Source organism: Nerophis lumbriciformis, linkage group LG25 (genome assembly GCF_033978685.3).
Source record: "Nerophis lumbriciformis linkage group LG25, RoL_Nlum_v2.1, whole genome shotgun sequence".
Taxonomy (NCBI): Eukaryota; Metazoa; Chordata; class Actinopteri; order Syngnathiformes; family Syngnathidae; genus Nerophis; species Nerophis lumbriciformis.
The window spans coordinates 7,079,702-7,102,715 of record NC_084572.2 but is presented as its reverse complement, the minus strand read 5'-3'; the positions used below and the strand labels follow the sequence as shown (position 1 = coordinate 7,102,715).

General features: G+C 34.4%; 1 protein-coding gene across 1 annotated transcript in view; it reads right to left on the bottom strand.

Annotated features, from left to right (window-relative positions):
- Nucleotides 1-23,014, bottom strand: part of lrmp (lymphoid-restricted membrane protein) — a 167,561-nt gene that overhangs the window by 26,256 nt on the left and 118,291 nt on the right. Inside the window, exons 25-34 of the mRNA XM_061984670.1 lie at nt 17,764-17,852; nt 17,454-17,608; nt 15,673-15,751; nt 15,553-15,607; nt 13,844-13,871; nt 13,514-13,654; nt 1,908-2,042; nt 1,701-1,848; nt 1,597-1,640; nt 1,463-1,531 (exon numbers count right to left, since the gene is read on the bottom strand). Of these exons, the coding sequence (XP_061840654.1) occupies nt 1,463-1,531; nt 1,597-1,640; nt 1,701-1,848; nt 1,908-2,042; nt 13,514-13,654; nt 13,844-13,871; nt 15,553-15,607; nt 15,673-15,751; nt 17,454-17,608; nt 17,764-17,852 (943 nt within the window). The remainder of the gene's footprint in view (nt 1-1,462; nt 1,532-1,596; nt 1,641-1,700; nt 1,849-1,907; nt 2,043-13,513; nt 13,655-13,843; nt 13,872-15,552; nt 15,608-15,672; nt 15,752-17,453; nt 17,609-17,763; nt 17,853-23,014) is intronic.

Sequence of the window (23,014 nt, the reverse complement as noted above, 5' to 3'; positions counted from 1 at the left end):
CAGAGTGGACCGACACCAGCAGATGACATGGCACCCCAAACCATCACCCAACCATGCAAATTTTGCATTTCCTTTGGAAATCGAGGTCCCAGAGTCTAGAGGAAGACAGGAGAGGCACAGGATCCACGTTGCCTGAAGTCTAGTGTAAAGTTTCCACCATCAGTGATGGTTTGGGGTGCCATGTCATCTGCTGGTGTCGGTCCACTCTGTTTCCTGAGATCCAGGGTCAACGCAGCCGTCTACCAGCAAGTTTTAGAGCACTTCATGCTTCCTGCTGCTGACCTGCTCTATGGAGATGGAGATTTCAAGTTCCAACAGGACTTGGCGCCTGCACACAGCGCAAAATCTACCCGTGCCTGGTTTACGGACCATGGTATTTCTGTTCTAAATTGGCCCGCCAACTCCCCTGACCTTAGCCCCATAGAAAATCTGTGGGGTATTGTGAAAAGGAAGATGCAGAATGCCAGACCCAAAAACGCAGAAGAGTTGAAGGCCACTATCAGAGCAACCTGGGCTCTCATAACACCTGAGCAGTGCCAGAAACTCATCGACTCCATGCCACGCCGCATTAACGCAGTAATTGAGGCAAAAGGAGCTCCAACCAAGTATTGAGTATTGTACATGCTCATATTTTTCATTTTCATACTTTTCAGTTGGCCAACATTTCTAAAAATCCCTTTTTTGTATTAGCCTTAAGTAATATTCTAATTTTGTGACACACGGAATTTTGGATTTTCATTTGTTGCCACTTCAAATCATCAAAATTAAATGAAATAAACATTTGAATGCATCAGTCTGTGTGCAATGAATAAATATAATGTACAAGTTACACCTTTTGAATGCAATTACTGAAATAAATCAAGTTTTTCAAAATATTCTAATTTACTGGCTTTTACCTGTATATACTTACATCATGTATATATTACATGTTATTATGAATGTTACTACATGACATATACTTACATCATGTATATATTACATGTTACTACATTACATATATACTTACATCATGTATATATTACATGTTATTATGAATGTTACTACATGATATATATACTTACATCATGTATATAGTACATGTTATTATGAATGTTACTACATGACATATATACTTACATCATGTATATATTACATGTTATTATGAATGTTACTACATGACATATATACTTACATCATGTATATATTACATGTTATTATGAATGTTACTACATGACATATATACTTAGTGTGTATATAAAACGAGGATGTTTAGAAGGCTTTATAGGTGGAATAGAGCGACTCACATTGGCTCTATTGTTAGCTGACTCTTGCTAGAGTTATTTACGACTTAGAATGCATAGAAAAAAAGAGAAGTGTGTGTTTTTGTCTCACTTAAGGGTTGTTAATGATAGACAATTCCAAAAAAGTGCAAATTCCCCTTTAGAATTGTGGAAAAAAGTGATTGAAAGGCGGACATGCTCACCATGTCGTAGTGCATGTTGCCCGCAGCAGAGCGCGGTATCGCCGCTATGCTCACCCGCCGGGTGGACGACTGCAGGGGTGCAAAAAACACGAGCGATGACACGAGCTGAACTCGCGGAGAAGACAACTTCTGACCTTGTAGTACTGGGACGTCGGGGGCTTCTTGCCGCGCAGCTCGTCTGCTAAGAGGCCCAAAGTCAGCTCACATTTCTTGGATTAGTTTTTTTTAAAAGACGCACCTCGTTCCGTGTGCGAGCCAAACGACCTCTCGTTGTGCATCAGCGTCTCTCGCAGCTCCAGCAGTTCTGCGTGCTCCTTGGTGTAGACCCTCCTCAGGTTCTCCACGTGCTGGATCATCACCTCCACCGCCTTGCCGATGCGACTCTCCTGGCCGTGACAGAACATGCATTCAAATAAAGACTTTTTTTCCCCACGGACACGCACACCTGATGGATGGCCCCCAGCATCTCAGAGCGACTGGACACGCGGGTCATGGACTGGATGAGGATGTCCAGGTTCTTCTGCAGCCTGTGGATGATCTCCATGGACTGGTTGTCGTCCTCACATAGTGGGGTCAGAGCCTGCGAGGAGGGGTTAAAGGTCACATACATAGAATAGTGCAGTGGTTCTCAAACTTTTTTTGTCATCCCCCACTTTGGACAAGGGGGAGTTTTCAAGCCCCACCTGCCCCCATCGCCCCAACAGAGCGCTAATGCCAAGCTTTAACATTTTCAAATTTATTGAACATCAAGTTGTATACATTCAAACTCAATAACATAAAATAACATTAAGTTCAATAATAAATAAAATAACTGTGCAGCTGTGGTATAACTTGCATCAAGTTCAATAATAAATAAAATAACTTCCATCAAGTTCAATAATAAATAAAAAAAAACTGTTATAACTTGCATCAAGTTCAATAATAAATCAAAAAAAGTGTTATAACTTGCATCAAATTCAATAATAAATCAAATAAAAGTGTTATAACTTGCATCAAGTTCAATAATAAATCAAAAAAAGTGTTATAACTTGCATCAAGTTCAATAATAAATCAAACAAGTGTTATAACTTGCATCAAGTTCAATAATAAATCAAATAACTTGCATCAAGTTCAATAATAAATCAAATAAGTGTTATAACTTGCATCAAGTTCAATAATAAATCAAATAACTTGCATCAAGTTCAATAATAAATCAAAAAAAGTGTTATAACTTGCATCAAGTTCAATAATAAATCAAACAAGTGTTATAACTTGCATCAAGTTCAATAATAAATCAAATAAGTGTTATAACTTGCATCAAGTTCAATAATAAATAAAAAAAAGTGTTATAACTTGCATCAAGTTCAATAATAAATCAAATAAAAGTGTTATAACTTGCATCAAGTTCAATAATAAATCAAATAACTTGCATCAAGTTCAATAATAAATCAAATAAGTGTTATAACTTGCATCAAGTTCAATAATAAATCAAATAACTTGCATCAAGTTCAATAATAAATCAAATAAAAGTGTTATAACTTGCATCAAGTTCAATAATAAATCAAATAACTTGCATCAAGTTCAATAATATATTAAAAAAAGTGTTATAACTTGCATCAAGTTCAATAATAAATAAAACAAAAGTGTTATAACTTGCATCAAGTTCAATAATAAATCAAAAAAAGTGTTATAACTTGCATCAAGTTCAATAATAAATCAAACAAAAGTGTTATAACTTGCATCAAGTTCAATAATAAATTAAAAAAAGTGTTATAACTTGTATCAAGTTCAATAATAAATCAAATAAAAGTGTTATAACGTGCATCAAGTTCAATAATAAATCAAATAACTTGCATCAAGTTCAATAATAAATCAAATAAAAGTGTTATAACTTGCATCAAGTTCAATAATAAATCAAATAACTTGCATCAAGTTCAATAATAAATAAAACAAAAGTGTTATAACTTGCATCAAGTTCAATAATAAATCAAAAAAAGTGTTATAACTTGCATCAAGTTCAATAATAAATCAAAAAAAGTGTTATAACTTGCATCAAGTTCAATAATAAATCAAATAAAAGTGTTATAACTTGCATCAAGTTCAATAATAAATCAAATAACTTGCATCAAGTTCAATAATATATAAAAAAGTGTTATAACTTGCATCAAGTTCAATAATAAATAAAACAAAAGTGTTATAACTTGCATCAAGTTCAATAATAAATCAAAAAAAGTGTTATAACTTGCATCAAGTTCAATAATAAATCAAACAAAAGTGTTATAACTTGCATCAAGTTCAATAATAAATAAAACAAAAGTGTTATAACTTGCATCAAGTTCAATAATAAATCAAAAAAAGTGTTATAACTTGCATCAAGTTCAATAATAAATCAAATAACTTGCATCAAGTTCAATAATAAATACAATAAAAGTGCCACTTTGCAATCTTTGCAAAAAAAAAAGGAGGAGCTATGCATTTGGCAAGACAGGGTAAGTGACAGCACTTTCCCCCAGGAGAGCCACCTTGCTTCACTGTGAAACAGCACGGCTGTATGATCAGCTCCCATTTCCTCACACAGTGCAGAGAACAGTCGCGCTTTCAGTGGTCGTGTTTTGATCAAATTTCCCGCGCTCACAACATCTGTTAAAACCTCATTGAGTTCGGGGCTGAGCTAACTTGACGCGAGTGCTTCCCGGTGAATGACACAGTGTGTGCCCGTCACATTTTTGTTTCTCTGCAGGCGCTGGCTCTGGCTCGACGACCTTTGAGGTGTGAGTCACAAATGTATATATTTGTGTAATTGTGATCCACACATTAGCCTGCTACGCATCCGCGCGAAAGTTTGTTCCGCTTAGCCCCGCCCCCATTAGTTACTGTTGCTATGTCTGTCAAACTTTCGCTCGTACCGAGAAATATAAAGCCTACAGTAAAAATAAGTACCGGTAATTTCCATTTATTTATATAGCGGATTTCACAGACAGAATCACAAAGTGATTTACAGTGTGTATAGAAAATGAAAGCATAGTAAAAAAAAAAAATCAAAGAATATAATAATTAAAAAAAAAAATTTAAAGTGAAATTTCCTCCCGTTCCTCGCGCCCCACCTGTCATGTCTCTATTCCCCACCAGTGGGGCGCGCCCCACACTTTGAGAAACGCTGGAATAGTGACATTGCCAAGTCCCTGCAAACACCTTGTGGTTGTTGGCTTTGTTCTTTGTTTTTCAAGCAATCTAACTCCAATTGAACACGGTTGTCAGTCTCCTAAAGGAGTGGACCTAAAAGCGCATTAAAAAAAAACACCATTGTAAATTCTCAGAAAAACAAGAAGTCAACAGACTGCTGTGACTTGGACTTTTCTCTGATTAAAGAAATTGTTGATTTTATAGCTGTTCCCTTCACTTATATATGTAATATTTCTTTTTATAAAAGGAGTTTTCCCAAAGAAAATGAAAATGGCAAAAGTTATTCCCATCTTCAAAAGTGGAGATAAGCATCAGTTCACCAACTATAGGCCTATTTCTCTACTCTCACAATTTTCAAAAGTCCTTGAAAAATTATTTGTGTCAAGATTAGACAGTTTTATTGATAAGCATCACTTGCTAAGTGAACACCAATACGGTTTTCGACCAAACAGGTCCACTTCCATGGCAGTGATGGAACTAGTTGAGGAGGTAACCACTGCTATTGATAAGAGGGAGTTTGTTGTTGGCGTTTTTATTGACCTGAGCAAGGCCTTTGACACCATCGATCACACATTACTTCTAAACAAAATGCAGAGGTATGGTTTTAGAGGTCTTGCTCATGATTGGTTGAAAAGTTATCTTGGTGGTAGAGAACAGTATGTGCATATGAACAATGTAGATTCAGATAAAAAGATTATAACACATGGAGTGCCCCAAGGTTCTGTACTGGGACCAAAATTGTTTTTATTGTATACTAATGATATCTGCAAAATCTTTAAAAAACTCAATTGTATTCTCTTTGCTGACGATACAAGTCTGTACTGTTCTGGGCAAGACCTTGGCCAACTCTTAGAGACTGTAGAGAGCGAACTCCACATACTAAAGCAATGGTTTGATGCCAATAAACTGTCAATCGACCTAAATAAAACAAAATATATAATTTTTGGAAATAGGAAAAATAACATACAGTGTCATATAAGAATTGATGATATGGAGATAGAAAGGGTGTATTCAGAGGTGGGTAGTAACGCGCTACATTTACTCCGTTACATCTACTTGAGTAACTTTTGGGATAAATTGTACTTCTAAGAGTAGTTTTAATGCAACTTACTTTTACTTTTACTTGAGTATATTTATAGAGAAGAAACGCTACTTTTATCTACATTCAGCTCGCTACTCGCTACTAATTTTTATCGATCTGTTAATGCACGCTTTGTTTGTTTTGGTCTGTCAGACAGACCTTCAAAGTGCCTGCGTTACTGGTGACGTTTCACTCCGTTCCACCAATAAAATGCAGTCACTAGTGACGTTTGACTCCGTTCCACCAATCAGATGCAGTCACTGGTGACGTTGGACCAATCAAACAGAGCCAGGCGGTCACATGACCTGACTTAAACAAGTTGAAAAACTTATTGGGGTGTTACCATTTAGTGGTCAATTGTACGGAATATGTACTGTACTGTGCAATCTACTAATACAAGTTTCAATCAATCAATCAAAAGTGTGAAGGAAAAAAGACACTTTTTTATTTCAAACGTACATCCCGTCACAAGCCTAAAGACTGACTGCACAGTTCCTGTCTTCACAATAAAAGTGCCGCTCCATTGCGCCTGCGCTTTCAAAATAAGAGTCTCCGAAAGCCAGCGCAAACAAGCTAGCAAGCTACGGAATTTGCCGCCAATGTATTTCTTGTAAAGTGTGTGAAAACGAAAATGGAAGCTGGACAAATAAGATACCAAAAACCAACCACTTTCATGTGGTATTAGACAGAAAGGAGGAACTTTTTTTCTCCTGCATTTGAAAACGTGGACGTTAAGCACTTCTGTCTGATTACAATCAATGCAAATCATCAGAATCAGGTAATACACCAACTTATATTCTTGTCAACATGAAAGAAATGTGTTAAACATGCATGTATATTCATTAAAACACCTTTAACATGTAAACAAAAACGGCAAAATAAATACATATAAATGATATACTGTATATATCAATGTATGTGTGTATGTATATATATATATATATATATATATATATATATATATATATATATATGATATGTGTGTGTATGTTACTCATCAGTTACTCAGTACTTGAGTAGTTTTTTCACAACATACTTTTTACTTTTACTCAAGTAAATATTTGGGTGACTACTCATTACTTTTACTTGAGTAATAAATCTCTAAAGTAACAGTACTCTTACTTGAGTACAATTTCTGGCTACTCTACCCACCTCTGGGTGTATTCAACAACATTTTTGGGAATCTATATAGATGATAAATTAAATTGGAAACTGTACATAAATATACTTAAGACAAAGATGGCAAAAAATATTGCTATGTTACATAAAATCAAAAACTCCGTAAATCAAAAGGCTCTTAATATGTTTTATAATTCTTTCGTACTCCCTTATCTTAATTATTGTGTTGAAATCTGGGGTAACAATTACAAAACAAACATCAACTCTATATTCTTACTTCAAAAGAAAGCGATTAGAATTGTAAATTATGCAGATTATCATGACCATACCAATGCTCTGTTTATTAAATTAAAAACATTAAAACTGCACGATCTTGTTGACCTCAACACTGCTATTGTGACGTACAAAGCTCATAACCACATGCTGCCTCGGTGTCTACAGGAGAGGTTCATACCCAGAGATAATCCCTATGACCTCAGAGGTTCAGCTGTCTTCCAGAAAGCTAAGATAAGAACAAGCTTAAAAAGTAGATGTGTTTCTGTCAACTGTGGAACAGCTTGGATGATTCCTTCAAATGTTCCAGGTCCATTCACACATTTAAAAAACACTTTAAGACCAATGTCTTGGAAAAATATATCACTCTTGAATCAACACAGTAGTTAATACTATGATCAATGTTAATTAAAATACTAAATGTGGGATATAAATAATAATGGAAGTATAATTGTTTGTATATAGTATATAAAATGGTACAAAGGTTTAACACGCGTATAAGAATATTTCACATGCCTTTACTGTGTATATAATTGAACAGTGTTCATATTGTGTATAATGTGTATTTATAATATGTTGTACAAAAGACATTTCATAATTTTCGGAAGTTCATCTTGTACTTGACATTGTTTATAGGGTTAGGCGCTATAAGTGTTCAACTTCAGCCTAAACCCTTTCGGTCTGCAACATTTTCATTTTCAATCTATGAATGTACAACTTGTTTGTTTATTTTGTTGACCATTGACCGAAGAATAAACTTTACTAAAAAAACACCAGGGAAAAAAACCCAAAACATAAAACAGTGGAATGAACGAGAAAAAGTTGAAAAGTTGACTTTAGTAACACAAAGCTGCCATGCAGGCTGTTTTTTTTAATTTATTTTAAACTTACATTGCTTAAGAAATAATAATGAATCCAAATCAAGGTAAAGAATTATTGACCTCATCAAGGCTCTTCTTCACATGACAAATTCCCACTTGCTATAAAAAAAATACAAGATTTCTTTGACCAAAAAACTACATAAAAAAATAGTCAAAACTCATAATTGACGGATAAATGTGAAGTTTATCTAGTTTAGCAGTTCTCAAACTTGTTACACCAAGTATCAACTCAGGGAAAAAACACCATAAGGACCAACATTAAAATACAGTAGCATAGCAAGCTTAAGTATTCATTAAAAACAAGGCAGAGGCTTTGTTTGACAAGTAAACTTAATGTAACTGTCAGAATAATTGTATATAAGTTATCACACAACTTTGTGTTCCATTGAGTTCAGGTCCCCTGCGAGAAGACAAAAGCTGTCTTTCATCTTATCAAGCAAAAGGCTCGTAAAACTCCACTGTGTGCGATGGGATATGTATGTTTCTTTGATCTATTGTCAGCCACAGGAAGATCTCGTCCTGACCCGAGATCTACAAAGCAGGACCTGACACTGCTCCAGTCACCTTTTCTTTGAACTGTTTATGACCGAGTGCAACAGCTGTTTATGACCCCCTCCCCTTAAAAACAGCTGCAGCTATGTAATCAGAAAAGGCCCAAATAAAAGAGAGCGTGGGTGACACTGTACGAGGGTACAGGTGGACGCGCTCTCCTCATGAGCTAAATTGAATCCTGTCTGTTTGATTTCCTTTGCTTCTTGTCCAATAGATGTCATCGGTGTTTCAACCTGACAGTAACATACATAAATATACTGTATATACACACACACGCATACATATTTACATACATATACACATACTGTACATATAATTATACATACATATATATATACATGACTGTTTTCTCAATCATTTTTATGACTGGTCACCGAGACCAAACTTACTGAGAGTCTTAAAGGTTAAACTAATCTATAAATAGTATTGATTTTGAAAATGAAAAATATGAAAATGGCCCCCGCATGTTTTCATTTTTCAGTGTGTGGCCCTCTGTGGAAAAAGTTTGGACACCCCTGATATATTGACATACCACCCAAATAATAAAACTCCTCAGTTTTGCTGATGAATGGATGTAGATGGTGAATAGTTGGATGTAGATGGATGTATTTAGCTGCTGATGAATGAATGTCGATGGTGAATAGTTGGATGTAGATGGATGTATTTAGCTGCTGATGAATGGATGTAGATTGATGTATTTACCTGCTGATGAATGGATGTAGATGGATGTATTTAGCTGCTGATGAATGGATGTAGATGGTGAATAGTTGAGTGTAGATGGATATATTTACCTGTTGATGAATGGATGTAGATGGATGTATTTAGCTGTTGATGAATGGATGCAGATGGTGAATAGTTGGATGTAGATGGATGTATTTACCTGTTGATGAATGGATGTAGATGGATGTATTTAGCTGCTGATGAATGGATGTAGATGGTGAATAGTTGGATGTAGATGGATATATTTACCTGCTGATGAATGGATGTAGATGGATGTATTTAGCTGCTGATGAATGGATGTAGATGGATGTATTTAGCTGCTGATGAATGGATGTAGATGGATGTATTTAGCTGCTGATGAATGGATGTAGATGGATGTATTTACCTGCTGGTTAATGGATGTCGATGGTGAATAGTTGGATGTAGATGGATGTATTTACCTGCTGATGAATGGATGTAGATTGATGTATTTACCTGCTGATGATTGGATGTAGATGGATGTATTTAGCTGCTGATGAATGGATGTAGATGGATGTATTTACCTGCTGATGAATGGATGTAGATGGATGTATTTAGCTGCTGATGAATGGATGTAGATGGTGAATAGTTGGATGTAGATGGATGTATTTACCTGTTGATGAATGGATGTAGATGGATGTATTTACCTGCTGATGAATGGATGTTGATGGTGAATAGTTGGATGTAGATGGATGTATTTAGCTGCTGATGAATGGATGTAGATGGATGTATTTACCTGCAGGTGAATGGATGTAGATGGTGAATAGTTGGATGTAGATGGATGTATTTACCTGTTGATGAATGGATGTAGATGGATGCATTTACCTGCTGATGAATGGATGTAGATGGCGAATAGATGGATGTAGATGGATGTAATAATAATAATAATAATAATAATAACTGGGATTTATATAGCGCTTTTCTAAGTACCCAAAGTCGCTTTACATGTAGAACCCATCAATCATTCACACCATGTATTTACCTGTTGATGAATGGATGTAGATGGATGTATTTAGCTGCTGATGAATGGATGTAGATGGATGCATTTACCTGCTGATGAATGGATGTAGATGGTGAATAGTTGGATGTAGATGGATGTATTTAGCTGCTGATGAATGGATGTAGATGGTGAATAGTTGGATGTAGATGGATATATTTACCTGTTGATGAATGGATGTAGATGGATGTATTTAGCTGTTGATGAATGGATGTAGATGGTGAATAGTTGGATGTAGATGGATATATTTACCTGTTGATGAATGGATGTAGATGGATGTATTTACCTGCTGATGAATGGATGTAGATGGATGTATTTACCTGCTGATGAATGGATGTAGATGGATGTATTTAGCTGCTGATGAATGGATGTAGATGGATGTATTTACCTGCTGGTTAATGGATGTCGATGGTGAATAGTTGGATGTAGATGGATGTATTTACCTGCTGATGAATGGATGTAGATGGATGTATTTAGCTGCTGATGAATGGATGTAGATGGATGTATTTACCTGCTGATGAATGGATGTAGATGGATGTATTTAGCTGCTGATGAATGGATGTAGATGGTGAATAGTTGGATGTAGATGGATGTATTTACCTGTTGATGAATGGATGTAGATGGATGTATTTACCTGCTGATGAATGGATGTTGATGGTGAATAGTTGGATGTAGATGGATGTATTTAGCTGCTGATGAATGGATGTAGATGGATGTATTTACCTGCTGATGAATGGATGTAGATGGATGTATTTACCTGCAGGTGAATGGATGTAGATGGTGAATAGTTGGATGTAGATGGATGTATTTACCTGTTGATGAATGGATGTATTTAGCTGCTGATGAATGGATGTAGATGGTGAATAGTTGGATGTAGATGGATGTATTTACCTGTTGATGAATGGATGTAGATGGATGTATTTACCTGCTGATGAATGGATGTTGATGGTGAATAGTTGGATGTAGATGGATGTATTTAGCTGCTGATGAATGGATGTAGATGGATGTATTTACCTGCTGATGAATGGATGTAGATGGATGTATTTACCTGCAGGTGAATGGATGTAGATGGTGAATAGTTGGATGTAGATGGATGTATTTACCTGTTGATGAATGGATGTAGATGGATGCATTTACCTGCTGATGAATGGATGTAGATGGCGAATAGATGGATGTAGATGGATGTAATAATAATAATAATAATAATAATAACTGGGATTTATATAGCACTTTTCTAAGTACCCAAAGTCGCTTTACATGTAGAACCCATCAATCATTCACACCATATATTTACCTGTTGATGAATGGATGTAGATGGATGTATTTAGCTGCTGATGAATGGATGTTGATGGTGAATAGTTGGATGTAGATGGATATATTTACCTGTTGATGAATGGATGTAGATGGATGTATTTAGCTGTTGATGAATGGATGTAGATGGTGAATAGTTGGATGTAGATGGATGTATTTACCTGTTGATGAATGGATGTAGATGGATGTATTTAGCTGCTGATGAATGGATGTAGATGGTGAATAGTTGGATGTAGATGGATATATTTACCTGTTGATGAATGGATGTAGATGGATGTATTTACCTGCTGATGAATGGATGTAGATGGATGTATTTACCTGCTGATGAATGGATGTAGATGGATGTATTTAGCTGCTGATGAATGGATGTAGATGGATGTATTTAGCTGCTGATGAATGGATGTAGATGGATGTATTTACCTGCTGATGAATGGATGTAGATGGATGTATTTAGCTGCTGATGAATGGATGTAGATGGATGTATTTAGCTGCTGATGAATGGATGTAGATGGATGTATTTACCTACTGGTTAATGGATGTCGATGGTGAATAGTTGGATGTAGATGGATGTATTTAGCTGCTGATGAATGGATGTAGATGGATGTATTTAGCTGCTGATGAATGGATGTAGATGGATGTATTTACCTGCTGGTTAATGGATGTAGATGGTGAATAGTTGGATGTAGATGGATGTATTTACCTGCTGATGAATGGATGTAGATGGATGTATTTAGCTGCTGATGAATGGATGTAGATGAATGTATTTACCTGCTGATGAATGGATGTAGATGGATGTATTTAGCTGCTGATGAATGGATGTAGATGGTGAATAGTTGGATGTAGATGGATGTATTTACCTGCTGATGAATGGATGTTGATGGTGAATAGTTGGATGTAGATGGATGTATTTAGCTGCTGATGAATGGATGTAGATGGATGTATTTACCTGCTGATGAATGGATGTAGATGGATGTATTTACCTGCAGGTGAATGGATGTAGATGGTGAATAGTTGGATGTAGATGGATGTATTTACCTGTTGATGAATGGATGTAGATGGATGCATTTACCTGCTGATGAATGGATGTAGATGGCGAATAGATGGATGTAGATGGATGTAATAATAATAATAATAATAATAATAATAATAATAATAATAACTGGGATTTATATAGCGCTTTTCTAAGTACCCAAAGTCGCTTTACATGTAGAACCCATCAATCATTCACACCATGTATTTACCTGTTGATGAATGGATGTAGATGGATGTATTTAGCTGCTGATGAATGGATGTAGATGGATGTATTTAGCTGCTGATGAATGGATGTAGATGGATGTATTTACTTGCTGATGAATGGATGTAGATGGTGAATAGTTGGATGTAGATGGATGTATTTAGCTGCTGATGAATGGATGTAGATGGTGAATAGTTGGATGTAGATGGATGTATTTAGCTGCTGATGAATGGATGTAGATGGATGTATTTAGCTCCTGATGAATGGATGTAGATGGATGTATTTAGCTGCTGATGAATGGATGTAGATGGATGTATTTAGCTGCTGATGAATGGATGTAGATGGATGTATTTAGCTCCTGATGAATGGATGTAGATGGATGTATTTACCTGCTGATGAATGGATGTAGATTGATGTATTTACCTGCTGATGAATGGATGTAGATGGATGTATTTAGCTGCTGATGAATGGATGTAGATGGATGTATTTACCTGCAGGTGAATGGATGTAGATGGTGAATAGTTGGATGTAGATGGATGTATTTACCTGTTGATGAATGGATGTAGATGGTGAATATGTGGATGTAGATGGATGTATTTAGCTGCTGGTGAATGGATGTAGATGGATGTATTTACCTGCTGATGAATGGATGCAGATGGATGTATGGATATATATGTTGGATATAGATGTTGGATGTATGTACCTGCAGTAGACCCTGGCAGCTGGACACCTCCCTGCGCACGTTCTCCTCAGCCAGGTCACGTGACCTCTCCTCCAGACGCAGCCTCTTCTCCAAGGTGAACATGTCACACTTCAACCCTAGGGCCAGGCGCTGGAACTCCGTCTGGAACACGGCACACAGGGTGGGTTTGCCTGCCTTCTTTCAAATATCATTTAGATATAACAAGTACCAATTATCAATTAGTAATGATTAAAAAGTATCAATTAGTGACGACAATATCAAATATCAACTAGTGATGACAATGATAAAAAATGATCAATTAGTGATGAAAATGATCAAAATGATACACACCTCAATCTCTTTTTCACTGGCAGAGAGGCTGCAGAGAAAGAGAAGATGATCACATGACACGGTCACATGACGATCACATGACATGATCACATGATGATCACAGATATGGTTTTCTTGGCAGTGCACGTCAATGTTTGCCATTAAAGTGATTGATTTGTGGCGGGGGGCCACTGATAAATGTGATCTGCCACTGATCGTTAAGAAATCTTTAAAGAGTGAAAGTGAAAGTAATGAAAAATGTCGAACAAGTTTGAACACTTCATATCAAACTAGATTAGCTCATTAACCTTCACTTTATATCATTAATATTCACTTTATATTAGCCTGCTCATTAATATTCACTTTATACTTTTATTGATTAGGGCTGTCAAAAAACAAATAAATTGATTTTCGAATGAATCGCGATTCTTAAAACGATTCTTAATCGATTACATTTTTTTTTTTTAATTCTCAAAATTTTGGCCACTTCTGCGACTACTATCTGAATCCTGAACGTTTTGAGGCTGTCGCTTGGCAACTCAATGTCCAAAGTCCATGGATTCTATGTAAAAAAAAATAAAAAAAAAATCAAAAGGTTTTCGAATTAATCGTGATTCTTATTTGTAATGATTAATTGATTAATAAAAACAAATAAAACATTTTTAAAATATTTGTAAATCCGTCTTGTCCAACTACAAATCGTATTGTTTGAATTTTATTAAACAAAAACAACTTTCTTTGAAGGAATATAGAAATTGATCACAGCTGTTTATTTTATGGAGGATTGTTGTTAGCCACAGAACTGGCGTCCATTGTTTAAAAAAAAGTATTGATAATGGATCAAGAATCGTTTTGAATCGCGATTCGATTCCAAATCGAATAGTTACCCCCAAGAATCTAATCGTGTGGTGCCCAAAGATTCAGAGCCCTAATTAGTATCATTTGTCTATGAGATTGATGTAAGTACACCTCTGCATAACGTTGTATCCTTAACATGAAAGAAAACTGAATTAATATACATCAACTATAACTTCATTAAAATTCTTTTTTTTTTATTTTTATTTTTTATTTAAATTTAAATTTAAATTTAAAAACATTTAAAAAATTGAATTAAAATTGATCAGCAACACTAACTCGGGAGCACAATCTATAAAAACACTAACCTACTAATCGAAAATTAAAGCAACCATGGGAGACCGGGATTTCTGCTCCGCCACTCCCAGTCTGTGGAACGCTCTCCCTGGCCCCCTGAGGACACCACAGACTGTGGATGCTTTTAAAAAAAGGTTTAAAAACTTTTTTTTAAAACAAGCCTTTTGACAGAGCTAGTTCTAGCTATTAGGCTGTTCTAGTTTTTATTTTATTTTACTAGTTAGGGGCAGCTATTTGTTGTTGTAGCTTTGTTTTGGTTTTGTTTTTAAATGCACTGTAGCACTTTGAGATTGTTTGTTCAATGTAAAGTGCTTTTACAAATATAATCTATTATTATTATTAACAACATCAAACTCCAGAATAGTACTTTAAAAACCACAATGCAACCACAGCGAGTGAGATTGCACCGACAGTTATGTCATACTTTTACTTTTACACTCACAAGTGCACTCAAAAGACTAAGTGCAGATGTGTGGTCTCACCTGTTCTTGTCCTCTCTCAAAAGACTAAGTGCAGAAGTGTGGTCTCACCTGTTCTTGTCCTCTCTCAAAAGACTAAGTGCAGAAGTGTGGTCTCACCTGTTCTTGTCGTCTCTGCAGGCGTCACCTTGGTCACAGATAGTTGATGACTCAGCTAAACAAAGAAGAAGAGTGACTTGCCATCTTTGAATAAAGTGTGGTATTTACTAGGACTCCTACCTTCTCTCTCAGGGGCTGCAGGAACCTCCACTTTGCTCTCCTCCACCTTTGGGGCGTCTGCAGAGTCATGTGACTGCTCCTGCAGGCAGGAGTTAAACATTAAAGCTCGCTGGTTAAAGCGGCGCCCGCCATTGTGGTCTTTCTTTGTCCCACTGGAGTGTTGCATGATGAGTGTGTTTGTCAACGGGAAGCAAAATGACATTTCTCTGTTCAAGCTGCAAAGTCATGTTGGATGACGACATCCAGTCGCTGCATGTATCACAACCACCAGGAAAAATACTATATTCATTATAGTAAAAAAAAAAAAGAAAGAAAAAAAAACGTGATTTGTATATCATTAATAAAGTAAATCATTTAAATAGAAAATAATTATAGTAAGAATAAATTAAAGTCATTGGAAGACACAAATATATTAAAAATAAGTTATTTGAAGATAAAAATAAAAAATAAAAAAAAGTAATATGAATAAAAAATATAAAATTAATTTAAAGAAATGATTTGAAGGAAAAAGTATTATCAACAAATTAAAAGTAATTTGAAGGTAAAACTAAACAAAAAATACATATTACAAAAAGTTGATAAAGTATTTTGAAGATAGAAAATAATAAAAATGGAAAAAAGTCACATGAAGAAGAAAAGAGAAATAAAAAATTCATTTGAAGGAAAAAAGAAAAAAAGAAAGTCATTTGAAAAAAAAAGAAAAGAAAAAAGGAAGTCATTTGAAGAAAATAAATATAAAATAAAGTGATTTGAAGGAAAAAGTATAATGAAAAATTTAAAAAGGTAATTTACGGTTAAACAAAAATATAATAAAAAAGTTGATGAACAAATATTTTTAAGAAAAATACAACTAAATGAAGAAACATTAAAAAAAGTTATTTAAAACATTAAAAAAAAGTTATTTGAACATTAGAAATTCTACAAGGAAAAAAGTTACTTGAAGAAAAAAAATGATAAGAAATAAAAATATTTGAAGGAAAAAATAAATAAATAAATAAGAAAGTGATTTGAAGGAAAAAGTATAATAAAAAAAGGTAATTCAAGGTAAAACAAAAATATAATAAGTTGATAAATATTTTTAAGAAAAATACAGCAAAATGAAGAGTCATTTAAAACATTTAAAAAAAAAGCTATTTAAAACATTGAAAAAAAGTTATTTGAACATAAAAAATTATAAAAGGAAAAAACAGTCACTTGAAGAAAAAAAAAGAAATAAAGAGATTAATTTGAAGGAAAAAAATATAAAATAAATAAAGTGATTTGAAGGAAATAGTATAATAAAAACAAAAAAGGTGATTTAAAGTAAAACAAATATGATAAAAAAAAGTTGATAGTTTTAAGAAAAATACAACAAAATGAAGAAAGTTATTTAAAACATTAAAAAAAGTTATTTGAACATAAAAAAATTATAAAAGGAAAAAACAGTCACTTGACGAAATAAAAATAAAATAGATAAAAAGAGATTACTTTGAAGGAAAAAAAAACAGTAAAAAATAAGTAATTTGAAGAATAAATATAGAACAAAAATAGAGTAATTTGAAGGGGGAAAAAAAGTCAGTTGAAGAAAAAAAACAAAAAAACCCAGAAAGCTATTTGAAGGAAATTATAATAAAAATAGTATTTTGAAGAAAAATAAAATAGAATAAAATGAACATTATTTTATGAAAAAAAGTAATTTGAAGTGATGCCAACTATTACCAAAGCCCATTATGCTGAATGATGTCATCAAAAACCACTTCCTCTTTTTGTCAACACAACCAAGAAAGAAATGCAGGTCTTACCAGTTCATTCTTAGGCTTCCCATTCCACTCCTTTTTGCCTTCCACTTGGCCGGGGTCAGAGGTCATGCTGGCCATGCCGCTCTCCGATTGGCTGCTCTGAGTCACGCTCGACTGCTGACAGCCCGCGGCAGTTAGTGCGGTGGGCTGCTCTGTCCCTGGAGAGAGAAGTGAGTGTGAGTGTGTGTGTGTGTGTGTGTGAGTGTGAGTGTGAGTGTGTGTGTGTGTGTGTGTGTGTGTGTGTGGGGTGAAAGTTGCATGCAAATGTGAAAAGCTGTAAACAAATGTCTCTTGTGAGACTTGTGCATCCTACCTGCCGCGCTGCCTGCTTCTGTTGGAGCCGCCGTGCTGCTCTGCTGCGCGCTCTCTTCCTCCTCGACAACCACAGGAAGCAGGCGTGCGCTGAAAAGAAAAGTGTTGATGTAACGAGATGCAGACGTGAGCACGGTCAGCTCAAGATGCTGACGGAGTAGCGACCCACCGATTAGCCACCGAGCCAATCGTTGCTGGCGTTTTTGATGGAGCGTATTTTTGGGCCCATAGGGCGCACCGGATTACGAGGCGCATTAAAGGAATCATATTTGGATTTTTTTTCTACACGTAAATAACTTCCTTGTGGTCTAATTAACATGTCATGGTAGTTTTTTTGCTCAAAAAGTTTTACAGACCATCCTCAAACCGCTTTCTCTTCTTCAGGATGTGACGTTTTGTGGGCGGTCTTGTTTACGTGCCTCCACTTGGACAGCGCCTAGCGCTTCCATAGTGAGTCTCCAGACAGATACAAGTTAGAACTTTACACCACTTTATATTAGTAAATGGCAACAGCGGGTGGATGAAAACCCTACAACAGGATAGAGAAAAGAGAGTTTATTGACTACTACGGCGGACGCGTGGAACTTTTTCGGGACTTATGCAGATCCAAAATACACATCAGGAGGTACCAGAAGGTAAGAAACATTGGTTTTGCATAATAGGTCGAAACAAAACGCCATATGTCTCCTAATAAGTGACATGTGGGTGTCCTTATACACACACCATAATAATACCGTATGTTGAAGCACAGTACGTCTGACTATGGTAGCCGTAATCCATCAAGCGGTGTCTTACCAAAGTCGCACTAAAACATTTTGACAGATTTTTGAGCGTCGTGTGTAATGTTCTATATTCTCAACGGATCAAAGTTTTGGTATCGCTTGCTTACGTGAGCTGGCTAGCGTCATGTATTGAACAGGGCGTCAACCTGCCGCCGACACACATCTCTTATGTGTGACTGCCATCTATTGGTCACACCTATTACACCAAATAAAATTGCTTCGAGGTCGGTAAGCACGACCATAATCATGCTGTACATTAGGCACACCGGGTTATAAGGCGCACTGTCCATTTTTGAGAAAATTAAAGATTTTAAGTGCGCCTTATAGTCTGAAAAATACAATTTCTCTCTATTGGCCTTTTTTTTTTTTTTTTTTTAATAACTACACCATGATTACATCAGCAGATACAATATATACACATAAAATACCAGTATGTAGTATTTAAAATAATAATAGATAACCACTGTCCTGCATCATAAAAGTTCCCTTTTTGCTGGAAACATTTTTTTAAATGTAATTCTTGTAAGAATAAAAATGAATCTTGTCAATATTTCTCTCCAGATATGATCGATATCTGACAGGGCATTTATTTCAGTTCTTGTGAGAATTCTTGTCCAGTCTCCTCTGTCTACCTGACAAAATTAGAGATGTCCGACGATATCGGCCGATAAATGCTTTAAAATGTAATATCGGAAATTATCGGTATTGTTTTTTTTTTATTGGTATCGTTTTTTTTGTGTTTTTTTTGGTTTTTTTATTAAATCAACATAAAAAAACACAAGATACACTTACAATTAGTACACCAACCCAAAAAACCTCCCTCCCCCATCTACACTCATTGTTGTTTCTTTCTGTTATTAATATTGTGGTAGGTTCCTACATTATATATCAATATATATCAATACAGTCCGTAAGCACACATGATGCTGCTCCACTAAATTAAAGTCATTGGAAGACACAAATATATTAAAAATAAGTTATTTGAAGATAAAAAGAAAAAAGAAAAAAAAGTAATATGAATAAAAAATATAAAATTAATTTAAAGAAATGATTTGAAGGAAAAAGTATAATCAACAAATTAAAAGTAATTTGAAGGTAAAACTAAACAAAAAATACATATTACAAAAAGTTGATAAAGTATTTTGAAGATAAAAAATAATAAAAATGGAAAAAAGTCACTTGAAGAAGAAAAGAGAAACAAATAATTCATTTGAAGGAAAAAAGAAAAAAAGAAAGTCATTTGAAAAAAAAAAAGGAAGTCATTCGAAGAAAATAAATATAAAATAAAGTGATTTGAAGGAAAAAGTATAATGAAAAATTTAAAAAGGTAATTTACGGTTAAACAAAAATATAATAAAAAAGTTGATGAACAAATATTTTTAAGAAAAATACAACTAAATGAAGAAACATTAAAAAAAGTTATTTAAAACATTAAAAAAAAGTTATTTGAACATAAGAAATTCTACAAGGAAAAAAGTTACTGAAGAAAGAAAATTAAGAAATAAAAATATTTGAAGGAAAAAATAAATAAATAAATAAAGTGATTTGAAGGAAAAAGTATAATAAAAAAAGGTAATTCAAGGTAAAACAAAAATATAATAAGTTGATAAATATTGTTTAAGAAAAATACAGCAAAATTAAGAGTTATTTAAAACATTAAAAAAAAGCTATTTAAAACATTGAAAAAAAGTTATTTGAACATAAAAAATTATAAAAGGAAAAAACCGTCACTTGAAGAAAAAAAAAGAAATAAAGAGATTAATTTGAAGGAAAAAAATATAAAATAAAGTGATTTGAAGGAAATAGTATAATAAAAACAAAAAAGGTGATTTAAAGTAAAACAAATATGATAAAAAAAGTTGATAGTTTTAAGAAAAATACAACAAAATGAAGAAAGTTATTTAAAACATTAAAAAAAGTTATTTGAACATAAAAAAATTATAAAAGGAAAAAACAGTCACTTGAAGAAATAAAAATAAAATAGATAAAAAGAGATTACTTTGAAGGAAAAAAACAGTAAAAAATAAGTAATTTGAAGAATAAATATAGAACAAAAATAGAGTAATTTGAAGGGGAAAAAAAAGTCAGTTGAAGAAAAAAAAACAAAAAAAACAAAGCTATTTGAAGGAAATTATAATAAAAATAGTACAGTACTAACCTTTAACAGCTAATTTTACTCATTTTCATTCATTACTAGTTTCTATGTAACTGTTTTAATATTGTTTTACTTTCTTTTTTATTCAAAAAAATGTTTTTTAATTTATTTATTTTATTTTATTTTATTATTATTTTTTTAAAAGTACCTTATCTTCACCATACCTGGTTGTCCAAATTAGGCATAATAATGTGCTAATTCCACGACTGTATATATCCGTTGATATCTCTATCGGTAATTAAAGAGTTAGACAATATCGGAATATCAGATATCGGCAAAAAGCCATTATCGGGCATCCTTAGTCAAAATGTTAAATTTTTTGCCGGGAAATCCAGTTTTTGTACTTCTTTCCTGGCGTCTTCCCGGTCCCGTTTTGTTGTCGCTACTGCAACGACCGCGAGCCTTCATCCGCCACACTCGGAGCGCAGGCTCATTAAAAGGAGCGCCACGAGTTTCATGTTCCGTCATTCAATCAAATAACGCGACAGAGGTGGATGGAGATGACGACAGAAGAGATAGCGGTCAAAAACCCAAACTTTTTGTAAATATCTTGACAAATAGGAGATTATCGGGCAGCAGCTCATACATTCTCATACTTTCTGTGACATCCAGGAAGAAATGTCTCAACTATAATCTAGTATAATTATTTATATACTAATAATCTCTATCAACCCTGAAAGAAACATATCGGTCCTTGACTACTAATAAATTGGTAAATGGGTTGTACTTGTATGGCGCTTTTCTACCTTTTTAAGGTACTCAAAGCGCTTTGACACTATTTCCACATTCACACACTGATGGCGGGAGCTGCCATGCAAGGCGCTAACCAGCAGCCATCAGGAGCAAGGGTGAAGTGTCTTGCTCAAGGACACAACGGACACGACTAGGATGGTAGAAGGTGGGGATTGAACCAGGAACCCTCAGATTGCTGACACGGCCACTCAACTTCGCCACGCCGTAATAATCAGTATCGACCCAGAAAAAAACATATCGGTCCTTGACTACTAATCATCTCTATCAACCCTGAAAAAAACATATCAGTCCGTGACTACTAATAATCGGTATCAACCCTGAAAAGAACATTTCGGCCCTTGACTACTAATCATCTCTATCAACCCTGAAAAAAACATATCGGTCCTTGACTACCAATAATCAGTATCAACCCTGAAAAGAACATTTCGGCCCTTGACTACTAATCATCTCTATCAACCATGAAAAAAACATATCGGTCCTTGACTACTAATAATCAGTATCAACCCTGAAAAAAACATATCGGTCCTTGACTACTAATAATCGGTATCAACCCAAAAAAAACCATATCGGTCCTTGACTACTAATAATCAGTATCAACCCTAAAAAAACATATCTTATATTTTTTGTCTTTAAAATCAACTTTTACCTTGAAAATCTTTTTTTTCCCCTTGAAAATCAACTTTTACCTTGAAAATCAACTTTTCCCTTGAAAATCTACTTTTACCTTGAAAATATTTTTTTTCCTTGAAAATCAACTTTTACCTTGAAAATCATTTTTTTGTTTTGAAAATCAACTTTACCTTGAAAATCATTTTGTCTTGACAATAAACTTTTACCTTGAAAATATTTTTTTCTTGAAAATCAACTTTTACCTTGAAAAAAAATGTTTTTCCTTGAAAATCAACTTTTCAGGAGCAAGGGTGAAGTGTCTTGCTCAAGGACACAACGGACATGACTAGGATGGTAGAAGGTGGGGATTGAACCAGGAACCCTCAGATTGCTGGCACGGCCACTCAACTTGAATAATAATAAAAATAATCGGTATCAACCCTGAAAAAAACATATCGGTCCTTGACTACTAATAATCAGTATCAACCCTGAAAAAAACATATCGGTCCTTGACTACTAATAATCAGTATCAACCCTAAAAAAACATATCGGTCTTTGACTACTAATAATCAGTATCAACCCTAAAAAAAACATATCGGTCCTTGACTACTAATAATCACTATCAACCCTAAAAAAAACATATCGGTCTTTGACTACTAATAATCAGTATCAACCCTAAAAAAAACATATCGGTCCTTGACCACTAATAATCAGTATCAACCCTGAAAAGAACATTTCGGCCCTTGACTACTAATCATCTCTATCAACCCTGAAAAAAACATATCGGTCCTTGACTACCAATAATCAGTATCAACCCTGAAAAGAACATTTCGGCCCTTGACTACTAATCATCTCTATCAACCATGAAAAAAACATATCGGTCCTTGACTACTAATAATCAGTATCAACCCTGAAAAAAACATATCGGTCCTTGACTACTAATAATCGGTATC